General features: G+C 39.3%; 1 protein-coding gene across 1 annotated transcript in view; it reads right to left on the bottom strand.

Moving 5' to 3' along the window:
* The window catches only part of LOC150088154 (uncharacterized), a 611,850-nt gene extending 598,642 nt beyond the window's left edge, over nucleotides 1-13,208 (bottom strand). Inside the window, exon 1 of the mRNA XM_090369355.1 lies at nucleotides 13,013-13,208. Coding sequence (XP_090225481.1) covers nucleotides 13,013-13,075 — 63 coding nt within the window. The 5' untranslated portion in view covers nucleotides 13,076-13,208. The remainder of the gene's footprint in view (nucleotides 1-13,012) is intronic.
* Between the last annotated feature and the right edge of the window lie 465 nt (nucleotides 13,209-13,673).

Raw genomic sequence — 13,673 nt, 5'->3', positions numbered from 1 at the left:
TTAGATTTCAGTGGCTAGGACCTAAAAAAAAAAAAAAAAAAAAAAAAAATGCACATATACGACATACAAAAATGCATATGCATACACATCAATTGGTATAAGTTAGTTCGCGTGGTGAAGGCGCTAGAATGAGAAGCCGAGAGTTTTGGGCGAAATTTATTTGGATGGTTAAATTTGGATTGTGTGGGACTGTCGCTTGCGTATAGTTAGAGAGGGGGAAGGGAAGTTGAAGATTGGGGGGGATATAGTCAGAGAAGGAGCCGATAGGGAAGGTAGCTCCAGCTTGCAGTGGGGCATGCCCATGCCCCACCAGAAAGAAGAGAAGGGTGGTGGAGGTTAAGGAGATGGCAAGCCGTCTCCCTCCCCCACCGGGGAAGGGGAGTAATAGTGGGCCAGACAAGGGAGCTGACCCAGATCGCCAATAGGGCGTGAAGGCTTGTGGCTGCGAAGTGGTCGTCTATCATCAGTGGCCTACCATCCAGGTTGGGTTGTTTGGATTCAGTCACAATGGGAAAATAGGGATTGGAGACTCCTGTTTTTGTTGTGCTGGTTATTCCGCAGGTCAGTGCGGCTTGGTGTGGTCGTTCAAGCAGTGAGCTATGTTGGTTCTGGTTGCTCAGGATTTGCTGGTGGCGGGAGGGTTTGCCGTCTGGCGTAGAGGCTCTGGGCAAATTTAGAGAATTGCTTGTAATTTGCTTCATTCTCCAGTAGATAATGCTCCTGGTTTTTGGGGTTGAATTGCATCTGTGTGATCAGGTGTCCACGTAGATCTTCATAGTGCTCACATTCATACATTATGTGGTCCCATGTCTCCAGAGAGCCACACGCGCACATGGGATTATCTGTGATGCCAAGGAGGTTCAGTTTGTTGCGAATCGCTCCGTGTCCTGTGAGGAGGTAAGTGGTGTAGCGTCCGGGGTTGAACCATTGCGGATATTGTGGGTAGACCTGTTGGAGATTAGGTAGAAACTTTCGAGTTATTTCACCTTTGGTTGAGTGAGTCCAACGTTGCTGCCAGATTGTTTGTAGGTATGTTTCCAGTCTTTTCTTCTCTGCCTGTATGTTATTTATCGGATCTGTGGTAAGGTCTTGATACGTTGTGGCTTTTCCACGCCTGAGTTGCTGCTGCATTCCTGTGCGGATTACTTCCAAGTCGAGAGGCAAGGTTCCCGTGATAACTTGCAGTGCATGTGTTGATACTGTATTGCATGCTCGGGTGATGGTTAGGAGGATCGGTCTGTGTATTATTTCCAATCGTCGACGATTAACCACTGTTGAGGCCTTTTTATACCAGACGCCGGAGGCATATGTAATTGCTGGGATGATGGCTGCCTTGTAGAGGAGCGCAAGGGTGCGCCTCTTCAGCCCCCAGTCTCGGCGGGTGACCCTGGCAAGCATGGCTACGTAATTTTTGATCTTTGTCTGTATATAGTTGAGGTGGGGGGTAAACGATCGGTTTCTGTCTAGTATAATTCCAAGGTATTTAAGTTCAGTGACAAGCTTAACGGTTCTATCATTGATTCTAATTTGGGGCGGTCTGGTTGGGGTCAGGAAGCCTTTTAGGAGTATAGATTTCGTCTTGGTTGACGAAATGGTCAGGTGATGTCCCTCCGCCCAGTCTCGGAGGGTGGTTAGTGCTTCGTTTGCGATGATCTCCATCTGAGCCCTAGAGTTAGCGGCCAGTACCAAGGAGAGATCATCAGCAAACGCCAATGATTTGACGTTCCCTAGATCCTTGCAGAGGAACTCATCAAGTACACAGTTCCATAGGAGGGGACCCAGTACCGAGCCCTGGGGGCATCCCCGACAGATCCGGCGCTCCACCCTACAATAGGGAGCATCTACTAAGATTCTTCTGTTACTTAAGTAGCTCCGCATACAGCCATAGAGATTCATTGGTAATTGGGCTGCTCTGAGTCTTGCAAGGATGCTCGGCCACCATAGAGCATCGAACGCCCCGGCAAAATCAATCGAGATGAGGAGGAAATATTTTCGGTCGCAACTCTCTGCTAAGTCCAGGATACATTCCAGAGCGTCAACGGTAGATCTTCCAGGTTTAAAGCCGAATTGGTTGTTTGCAGTTAAATTTGTTGTGTTGTAGTGTTCTACTATCCTCTGTTTGAGCAGTTGTTCAAATACTTTGCTTAACACCGAAAGTAGGGCTATTGGTCGATATGATTCTGGCATCTGTGGCTGTTTGGATGGGTTTTTAAGTATAAGTTTCACGCTGGCCACCTTCCAGTCTGAGGGGAACCAGCCAGAGCTAAGGCAGTGGTTGTACAAGTCTAGGAGGAGGTCAGGGGTATATTCGGCAACTTTCTTTACTATTTCCGGCTCCAGCATGTCCGGACCTGGAGTTCTTTTGCTTTTTAATTTGCTTATGGCTGTTTGTAATTCATGGTGAGTGTTGCTAAGGTAGTTAGCGATGCAGTTGTAGAGGTTTCCTGGGAGTCCAGCACATCTCAGCCGGCCAAGGATGCTCGGCCACCATAGGATGTCGAACGCCACGGAAAAGTCGACTGAAATGATGAGGAGGTGCTTCTTGGTGCAGTTACAGCATTGGTGATGGCTAGCGGATCGACAGTGGACATGCGTGGCCTGAATCCAAACTGGTTGCGTGCAGGTAGCTGTGCGGTGTTGTAGTGATTTTCCAGCCTCTGTCTGAGGAGTTACTCAGACTTTGCTCAGCATAGAGAGGAGAACAATAGGTCTGTAAGAGGAATTAAGTGATAGTTGAAATATACCGTGTTTTCTCGAAACCTCGCTCACTTTTTTTTTTTTTTGAAACAAATGGAATCAAAAATAGGCGAAATTAGTCCGAAGCGTGAGGCCTGTGACCAATAAACTGCAATCTTTTCTTTTTAACTTCGACGTTTTCATTTGCCAAACTGGCAGTAGCCTGGAAGGAGTATATTTTGTTTATTATTGATACTTATTAAAACCCCATTAGGAACATTGCGCCGCATAAAAAAGTTATTTTCTGTCTTTCAAGAATGAACGATCATGTTTCCTAGCAGCGCACGCAATTCATTCAAATGTCAGGGTCTGTTTTTCTATCAAAAATCTGTGATTTTTGATAGAACTGAAATAAATAACAACACCTGGTGGAAATGAGAGATAGTGGGTAATGTAGCACGTTCATTTGTCATCTTCCCTTGACTGTGACAGAAATTACTCAGACCGTGCAACTCGAAATTCTTTTTTTAAGTTTGGCGTCCCTTCTAGTGAATGTAAAATATTGTGTGCAACTGTATGTCTACTAAACTTTAGTTTGGTAGACATACATATCTACCAAAAATCGGAAATCGTGTTGTTGGTTGAAAATAAATTCGCACAGATTTTTTTATGTCTTAAAAAGTGGGGTGCGATGCTTATTTAGGGGCTGCTCGAATTCGACCACCCCTTGAAATGGCTATTATTTTGCAATCGCTACAATGCTATCGAGTTGAAACCATTATTGCAGGATTTGTTTTCAGTAAACGGATCTTTTCGCAGAATCTTGACATAATAACTATTGCTGACGTACAACTTTTATGAAAATATGTGAAATACATGTTTCAACCTGATAGCACGATGAGACAACTAGAAGAGCGAGCACAATGCGGCACTTTGAATGGTCAGAGTGTTAGAACCACGTGATATCGCTGAATACTCCATATTATTGTAGTTTCTGCCTTATAAATTCCTCTCAACCTTTATAACCTTCCAGAGGTTAAAAAAAAAAAAAACATTTACATGGTTTGAAATTTTTGGAAGTTGCGGCTCTTATATAAATTATATATACAAGGGACCCCTACAGAGGATACCTTGGAGAAAATTTTCGAGTACTGTAATGATGCTCACAAACACTAATTTGGGGCTGCCTTTTATTAAAAAAAAAAAAAAAAAAGAAAGAAAGAAAGAAAAGCGTAATGGTTGTTACGTGATGTTCTAGTGCACCAACTTACATGTGCCTTATTTCCAAAGTGCCAGTGATGTAATTAATGCAACAGAAACTAGGCATGGAGTTGTCATGAACCCTAGACAATTTTCGGACTTGTCTAATCATAAATTTGACCCTGAGTATAATAATTATTATTATTAGCCATATGGTGCAAGGAAACCTGAGGCTTATGCTGCACCAGCCAAAAAAATTCCGAGTTTTCCTGAGAGAGAGAGAGAGAGAGAGAGGGAAAGTCAGAAAGGAATCACCAAGAAAGAGAAGAATGATGATATCCAGCTCAGGACCCTGGGTGTGCCAAGCCCATACTCATCAGATGTGAACCCCCTGGAGTTATTGTGTAAGTTTCTTCCACGATATCTCCTATTAATTCACTGAGACTGATATTGTGAAGAATGAGTAGGTGATCACTTCGGAAACAAACCTCACTCCCGTCCATACAATATTCGAATTGGAGAAAAAAAAAATAAATAAACACCCCAACTTCACAGCAATGAGTAGCACGTTATATCCACTATACGACTTGCTACTAAGGCACCCCATCTGTAGCGCGCGTCAAAATGTGCAGTTTTATTTATTTTCAGAATGCATATAGTATATTATTTATAAATTAAGAGCAAACAATTGCTCCTGAAAGCTTCTGAATATTTAACCAAGTGTCCTCTTAAATATAAACGAATCATACACCGTATCCATTTTCAGTACAGTAGTCTGTGTTAATAAAATAAGTGATCCCATTGAACTATGGGCATGGGAGAGCAACTTAGTAAACCGAAACGGTAGTGACTTGCGTAAAATATGTGCGTATGCCGCGTTTTTTAAAAGCAAAGTCCACCTGGCAGGAAACGAGGAGAATTTGATGATTTAGCTGAACAGTTGCACCGACTTCGAAATATTGCTTGTGTGTGTGCGCGCGTGCAGCTGAATACCTTCTCGCAGTTTGTCTTAGTTAGTTCCTGTTCTTCTAATGAGTTCAGAAAGAATAGGCGTCTCTTCAACTACTACCCAGTTCCCTTTATTTCAATGCATTTACGCAATTCTTAAGAATATTGATTTTTAGAGACACTGGAAGGATAACTTTTATAATAATGTGTTACAGAAATATGGCAGGAATACATAATTCAGAAAATTGATGACTATCTGGAATGAAGCAGTAATTCCCGGTAAGCGTAATATCCTCAAGTTGTTTACCGATCGAGTTTGGCATCAATCAAACAAATATTCGTTGGTAGTGGGTAATACAGAATGTTACTCGTAGACTGAATAATTAATATATTGACTATCAGTAATTACTACTTTACTCAAAATAACTGAGTTATCTGACCTACTCTCGCGATATGTCAGGGTATATTAAGTTACGTATTGCAATTATTACGTAATGTTTTAATTAAAATTTTTACAGCGCATTAGTATTTAAGGCCACGTTGTATTATGCGTGTAGAAATTTGGTAATGAGCGCACCTTTGAATGTTGGCCAGATGAAAAATCCAGAATAACTCCAACTTCACCTGAGACAGCTAATTAGAGTCTTTATTAAAGAAGCTTTTAAGAATTTCTCCATTCTCCGACGGAATTCGAACAATTCAGTGTGGTCCAGACGAAGAAATCAAGTAACGAAATCACTATACTCTCACGGAGTGTTTAGATTGCCTAAAGTAGGCTGCAATGTTGGACAATAAGGTTGAATGCTCGAAAGAAACAAACATATTGGGTGTCTAATAAAAGACAATGCCGTGCATGAACGATCAGTCAGTCACCTTTTAGGAGAAAAAAAGGTTCTGTAATGTGATTGGCGAAGTTGACTTCGTCACTCAGTTCGAACATGTTATATCTTCTCGCAGGAAACTGTAAACCACCAGGAAACATCGATCATGTAATGGCTTGGCGATCTAATGTTCTTATACTGTATAAGCATAATTGTACCCTATAACAGTTTTCAGGTCTGCTCGAGGAGGAATTCGATACACATACAACCAATTCCGAGATGACTGATGTCTAACAGGAGATTTAACAGTTATTTAATTTATTGCGTTTCCAGTGACGTTTATTGCATACTGTTATTGCAGGACTAAATCGTGATTGTACATTCAAATGATTTCAGTCTAGTTTGTTGTTTTTATTTTCACATCTGATAATCGTGACCCTATCAGTAAGTTGAAATGATCCACTGTCTACTATACTTGCAGTTACTGCATATGGTATACGAAGCCACATTGCTGTCTCGTCAGCGTAGATCTTTCACAAACTTCTTAAATTCGCAGGACACTAAACTTGCCAAAGACACGTGGAAGCACTTTTTTTTTTTTAAGTTTATTAGAAGTTACAAAATTCATCCCTGGAGCAGTTTATTCGAGCATGAGGACAAAAAGAATATCTTTTTGTAATGAACTGACAGATATAAAATAATCTAAATATGATTGGTTATACACATGTGTATGTTCCACAGTGGTAGTTTTCACAAGCGCCAACACGTGGCAATTCAGTTATATATATATATATATATATATATTATTATTATTAAAAAATATGTTCTTGATGAGGCATTAATGAACTCAACCATTCCATTCCCCCCCCCTGGGTGCTATTTGCAGGTCTCTGAAATCTTATATCAGGAAGCCGATACAAGGTACATAATGAATACAGCAGCACTATTCATTTGCATAATTGGAAGACATCTTTATTTCCCTTCATTAAAGAATATCGCAATATCCTGAAAGCTTATGGTGGTACATCCGTGTACAGCGTTGAGTGCAGAACACTAAAACAAGAACTGGCCTCAGAATAATTAGTGTCCGCACATACAGTAGATGCTTCAGCATCTTGGGAGATATACGTGGAAATCAAAAATAAGCGAGTGAATGCAGCATTTTTTATTATCTCGAAGACCTTGTAACACATTAGAATAAAGACGCCCAAAGCAATGCACAATGCTGAGGGGAGAAACAAAATAAAAAGTTTTTCCTTAATTGAACTATCATTAAGAGCCACCATGCAACGCTACCTTTGCATAGGTAAACGTACAACTTTATTCTGGGGTACTACCTAATTGTTGGGCGGAAACTTGACAATGTTCTGATAAGATCTCTCTTAGGCCATTCTGGTACAACTGTTTAAAATCCAATTTTTTTGGAGAAAAACAAAACAAAATTCATAATTAGTCGGTCAGGCACTTAGGACTAGTCCATTGTTTTTCCAGCTATTTGTAACCCAAGTGGGAAGTTAGTGTAGGGGTGAACACTTGAGCGTCGTGACCGGGTGGTATGTATTCGTGATCATGTTAGTTTCTTCTGGGGAAGGGTGCTCACCCTTTTAACTTGAATCCGATGAAATATTACCCGAACCACTTTTTTTGCGTAATAGGATAAATGTACTTAGTAAAGTGTACAAGCCCCTCGCGGTCCGTGTATCACAGGTTGAGAAATTCTTTTGAAGAGACATTTTCTGATTTCATAAATTCTTCTTAGACTGAAAGCTGATCGTTTTTCGCTCTCTAAATGAAATCGACCATTGAACAAACGCCCTTTACAAATAGCACACCAATCCTACGCCGTCCGCCCTTTCAGAACATCCTCAAGAATAAATGGAAAACTACCCACTTCGACTAGAACAATGGGACGGAGCTGCATCCACCTGTGACGTTGCAAAAAGCTGAAATGAAGCAAATTATAATGCCACTTCTTAAGTTTTTCGTTTTTCATTCGGCCAGAATTTTGAAAAACTACGTACGTGATTACAATCATTCTAAAATTGGCACGAATCATAATTTACGACATTCATCAACTCCAGTTCACCTTCCCTGCTTTGAGAAAAACAACGCGGGAAAGTAGAACAGTATTCAGTTGTTGAAATGAGTGCTGTTTTTTCTTTGCTGTAGTCAGGCGGTAACTTGACACACACACAAGGGCTGCTAGTTTTTGTGGAGCTTATTTCCATGCGGGTAGTGTCGCGTATCCTACTGACTTCCATTACTATAAATAAACAAATAGACACACACATCATACGTGGGACGATACTTATCTTCATTAAGCGTGGAAAGATAGTTTTTGTAAAAAAAAAAATAATAATATTACCGTAAATTATTTGAACTGAGCTATTCCAAGAAACATAACCCTAGAGTAGTTTGTCAATGGAAAGCTGTGTACTTTTGTCCAGCATGGAAAAGTTGGCAGAATACAGGCAACTGTTAGAAGAATAAATAAAAAAAAAAAATTTGCCTATATTCGGCCAACCAAATTTTCATTTCAAGAACTATTTTTATTATTCCCTTTTCTGATAGCAACCACATCATTTGTACACGCGCATGGCGTTTAAAATTATAGCAGGCGTGAATCCGTTGGTTTCCGAAGAAGATATTCTGGACTTTTTTTTTTGATTTGGATTGAGTGCGCGGATACTGAGAACTGTTGATGAATCATGCTTTATTTGCTCAGCCTCCCAATGTCTCAGTAAGCGCCAGAGCTAATGGTGTACCTTTATGAATCAATATAGAGATACACTCTGTTTGTCCTTAATGAACAGATGTTTCAAATGGCTTTAATTATCATGTACTGTATTTAGCGTCGCTGTGAAGTTTTACAATTCAAATAGTCCTGGATAATTTCACTTCGATGTGGTTAATTTAAATATGAAGAAACAGAAAAAAGCTCCTTTCGTTAAATTTGAAACTTTCTAAACTCCTAGTAGTGGCTGTATTTAGAAGAATCATACTAATGTTTAGAGGCTGTCTTAAACTTTGTTTTCATATGTCACCATTCTGTCTAGTTTCACCTCTGTTATTGCCATTCTTTGAAAGGAACAAATTCACTTCATATTGATATGATATCAGTGATCCTCCTGCTACGTAGGGCTACTTCGTTATGTCTTCTTGAAGGGATAGATAATACTTCTTCCACATTCCAGTTATGTGCAAAAATGGTATCAGATCTTCTCCTTGCTTACATCACAAACTCTTATGTACATCAAGAAGAGAAAGGTCAAATTTTTAAAGTTAAAAAAACACACCCATAAGGTGCTATTTTAAATATAATTTTCTTCAATAAGAAACTTTTTACTAGGAAATTTGCTGAACTTTCCTTGTAAAAGTTCTCTTTAGTTCTGACTAAGAATTCTTACGTTAAGAAACTGACTTCTCTTAATATAGAGTGAAGATATAAATAAACAGGACTTTGTTGTTTGTTGTGCTGGGGAACACAATAAAAAAAATAAAAATATATATATTAGAATTAATGAATTCTAATTAAATTTAGAATTTATTTATTAGCATCAATGAAGGAGTCACCAAAAAATCTTGACACCTTTATCTGATTCAACCTCAGATACCTTATATAAGTGTCAGGGTTACTGCAGTTGTTTTAAATCAGTGCCAAAGTAATACAGGCCATGAAACATCAGTGTATTGACAATGAAGGTTCTATTAATCATATGTGACTATTTATGTGTCTGGGGGGAAAATCCTAGAATAACCTCGAGAAACGACCTCCTCCTGAAATGAGATCTGATAGCTTACCCCAAAGGAATTTAGAATTTCTGGCGTCGTTAACAGGTTTAGAATCTAACCATTTCAAACAGGTGGAAAGCGGTACAGCTACTATCTTACCACATAGGTGAAGACTAATATTGTATCTGTTAACCTGACTAAAGTTGAAGAACTTACGTGAAAACTCAGTTTTATTTTATTTTTATTTTTGAGGATCACTGAAAAAGACTAATCTGTAAACGAAATACAGGGGAAGGACTCTGAAGTGGGAACTGTGACAGCATAACTTCCTGTCCACGTAGCATCCCTGCATTCCTCTAAAACTCAGCTGTACTGCTAACGGATAGTTTCCTACCAGTTTTACAACCCTAAGACAAGCTACACGTATGAGAACCCTCTAGGAGTTTCCGGCTTGCGTCACAGTGCATGTGACAAATCCGCGAAGAGGGTTTGGTAGCAAACAAAATGCATTTTTCTGTATATGCGTCAGTCTAGGTAATCCTCTTGGAATTCTTAAACAGGTAACCCAATTAGTTTAAGGACAGAGGGTGGAAGATTCACTGACTTCTTATGTGAATTCCTTCTTGGAAACACTTCGAGGCGTGTACGCGAACACAAACTGAATGCTAAACCGGAGCATGGAGAAGGAACTACAGAATTATACAACCGGAATATCCGGCTACGGATTTTCTCTCGAGGCAAGCATGCCTTGACATCGAAACGAACGCCCTATAAACAGAACTGGGAGGGAATAGTTATGGTGTATTATAGCGCAACGCTTTGATAATTTGGTGACTGCAGTACAAGACACAGGGAATGAGGTTAATACAAGTCGACAAGGATAGACGCAGCCCTGGCAGGATTTTTTTTTTTCCAAATGTCATATTCAAATATAACGTTTTAATTTTGATAAGAATGAAGTTAGTGTTAGTTAAAGAGGAGCAGTTTTAAAAGGGCAAGCAGGCAGAGAAATAGAACGATAACTTAGATTAATATTAGATTAATTATAACTTAGATTTATATTCTTCAGGTTCGTTTCCTCGTACCCAAGACTTCTATTCAGAGATAAATTGGGCTCGAACGTGCGTTCGCACACAAAATTACAGATTTACTAACTTATTTCAGTTTTAACATTGACAGAGATTAGGCCATGATAACGAGAGTATCATTACCAAATTTCTGTCAATATTAAGCTCCTTTATGTGAACCCTACCGCCCCTTTATATATTTTCCTATGGTACGAGACGGAAAGAACCCTATGGACTTTTTTTTTCACACCGTAGCCAAGTTAGTCGATGTATTAGGGGTTGAAATCTCATAAGTAACTTAAACTGCTGGATGAAATATCCAGAAGTATCTCAGCTGAGTTTTTAAGGAAAGCAGGCATGCATACCATAGAATAAACGCAATTTACAGCCGTTTTATACCACGCATTTAGCTGTGCTAATTCTAAAAAACCTATAATATGAATATGGTAATCAAATGTGATATCCAGAGCCATACACGCCCCCGCAAGTGGGGCTAAGAGTACCAAAGCCCCCACCAAGAACATTTTGTTTTAAATTGCATTATCATATATGGAAGCTTGTAAAAGCTACTAATGTGGAACGAACGAGATTCCTAATTCCATCAAAATAAAATTTCTGGGTGCCACTGCCCATGTAGCCATGAGCAGTGGCAAGTTTGTATCATTAAGTGCAGCGTAGTTCAAAAAATGGACAGCCTTTTAATGAGGTTTATTAGTTGACCATTGGTTACCAACCACGCAACAATTTTTGGGTGCCAGTTGAAGTTTAGTCTTCAGGGCCTTTATTCTGTATATAGTTTGGCATCGTTCGCAAATGAGGTGATTTTCTAGTATTTGGGGAGTTCGCTTATGAAAATGTGAAGTATCAGAGGCACCAGTATAGATTGAGTAACACTGCTAGAGAACTTCATTTATGCTATTCGATGGGGACAGTGTGACACCAGATTGTTGAGCATGGCATATTGGACTTCATTAAAGATTATTTTGAGCCACATTTATTTAGGCTGCTTTTATTGATTCAGTGATGCTATGTCGATTTCTTGATGTAAATTCATGTTACTTGGTAACCAGAAACGATTTAAAATATTTGATAAGTATTTTGTGCATAAAGTGTCAAAAAATCTTGGATAGACCATTTTAGAGAGAGGTGATCTAATTTTTCGTTCTGGATATGTCCACGAATTTTAATTATTTTCTCTTGATGTTGGATCTAGAAATTTCTAATGTACCCGAGAAAGAATAGCAAGGCCAAATTGACTGTCCCTACCAGTTGTTTAGGGCCCGTGCATTAATTAGATTATCGTTAAAGATTTGTAATTGATTCCTTCAGACCATAATACATGTACTCATCAGCCGAGGCTAATTAGCGTCTTGAACATAATTTGTTTAAAAATGTTTTTTTTTCTTGAGATTTCATCTGTACAAATTCATGTGCTCCATTGGTAAAGAGCATTGATATCAAAAACGGGTCACACCTAATGTTATCCTTTTTGAGATCTAAGGATGGAATTTATAAATTCTGTTGATTTAAATTAAATTAGTTGCCCTGTTCGTTCCTAAAGTTTCACCCCTTGAAGTGCGTTGGTGTTTTTGTTTTTTCATTCTAATTACGAAACAGAGGAAGTAAAAGGTTAAAAAAAAACCCCATAAAAAATGGAAAACTAGTTCGTTCAACAAAATGCACAAATTAGCTGTCACTGAGGTTTCGTGAGGGATGTAATTTTGCCAGTTATCACGCGCATTTCTTCTTTTAAAATGAAAGTATAAATGATGCTTTTAAAACTAATACACAGATTTGACCTTAGTAAGAAAAACAGATGGAATTAATGGCACTTTTTATTTGGAAATCTTTGTGATAAAGATTTCGATAACAGAAAGTAAGAATAAGTCACGGAAGCATCAAATTGTATTAATTGTGGAATTAGTTTTATAACGGACCTTTCGCTACTAATTTTGTGGATGGGTGACAGTTTTTAATTTTTTTTTCCTATCACGCTTTGGATTTTAACTTTAATTATTGATAAAGAAACTACATTAGTTCATAACTGGTTGTAAAGACTTTTTTTAAGTTTTACACGTATGAATTGTGTTATAGTGGTTTAATTTCGAGACTTGGAAGTTAAAATGATGCACAGTAATATCCAGCTAAATCCAAATAATTTTCATTCTGCGAACAATATACATAAGAAATAAAGTTGAGCATAGCAGAGAAGCTGATTTTCTTGAGGATCCTTAGCTTCCTGCATCAGACATGTTAAGAGGAAGTTTAGTAAACTGAAAAGAAGCTTATAGTTTAGAAAGCATATTTGAAAAAACCTAAACAAATAAACCATTGTCTGATGACTTTTTTTTTCTCTACAAACTCACTAGATTATTCCTGATTAGCTTTCATCATTTTTTTTTTTTTTAACGGTTAGCGTATTTAATAAAAATTATCTTAAACCATTTAAGACAGTATTGAAAAGAGGAAGTTACTCCGAGTTGACATCCGGCCACTAATAGTAAAGGCGGCTTCGGTGACTTATTTTTAAGGACGGTCGCTGTTTATAAAGGGTAGTTCTTTTCTTACCTGAGCTGCTACAGGTACGATCATCATCAGACCTCCGACTGCCAACCACATCCAAGTTTCCATGGCAACAGTTGTTATTCCTTCAGCACGTCGACACAAGACGCATCAATATCCAAGACAACACTGCGAAACACATGAATCGAGTTTAATCCAAAACCATCTGCTGACAACGCCGCACTACGCCAGGTAACGGTGCATGCTCCCGCGCAGAGCACTGGCAGCGAGTGACGAATTTCTGCTCACGTAGACGTCTACCTTACTCGGGGCTGTCGGCGGGACACCACGTGCTTTTCCTAGGCAAGGAAGACTTCTTGCTCATGCCAGCTAACCAACCAGATTTTCAAGAGGCTGTTAAGCAAATCGCAGCGAACTGGGGGAGGTGGGGGCAGGGAAAAGAGGGAGAAACTGGCCCGACAGGTTTTAACCTATGGTTCCTGTCACCTTAAGAAGGGAATCCAGGTAAGACTCGAGGTATGTTGCCTCCGGCAACTTTACTTCGCAGTAAATAACTAGCGGGAGTTTGAGGACAACCGCTGGGGCCGCGCCGTGAACGAGGGCCGAAAAGGTATTTTGCTTATTCGAAGATTGAACTTCCGCTGCGGTTTCATTTAGGCAGATACTTGGGCGACGTCATTTCGCCATCACGTGCCGTGGTCCAGGT

This window comes from Mastigoproctus giganteus, chromosome 3 (assembly GCF_048544385.1).
Source record: "Mastigoproctus giganteus isolate SK-2022 chromosome 3, ASM4854438v1, whole genome shotgun sequence".
NCBI lineage: Eukaryota > Metazoa > Arthropoda > Arachnida > Uropygi > Thelyphonidae > Mastigoproctus > Mastigoproctus giganteus.
The sequence above is the reverse complement of the archived record's forward strand: the minus strand, read 5'-3'. Positions and strand labels throughout refer to the sequence as shown.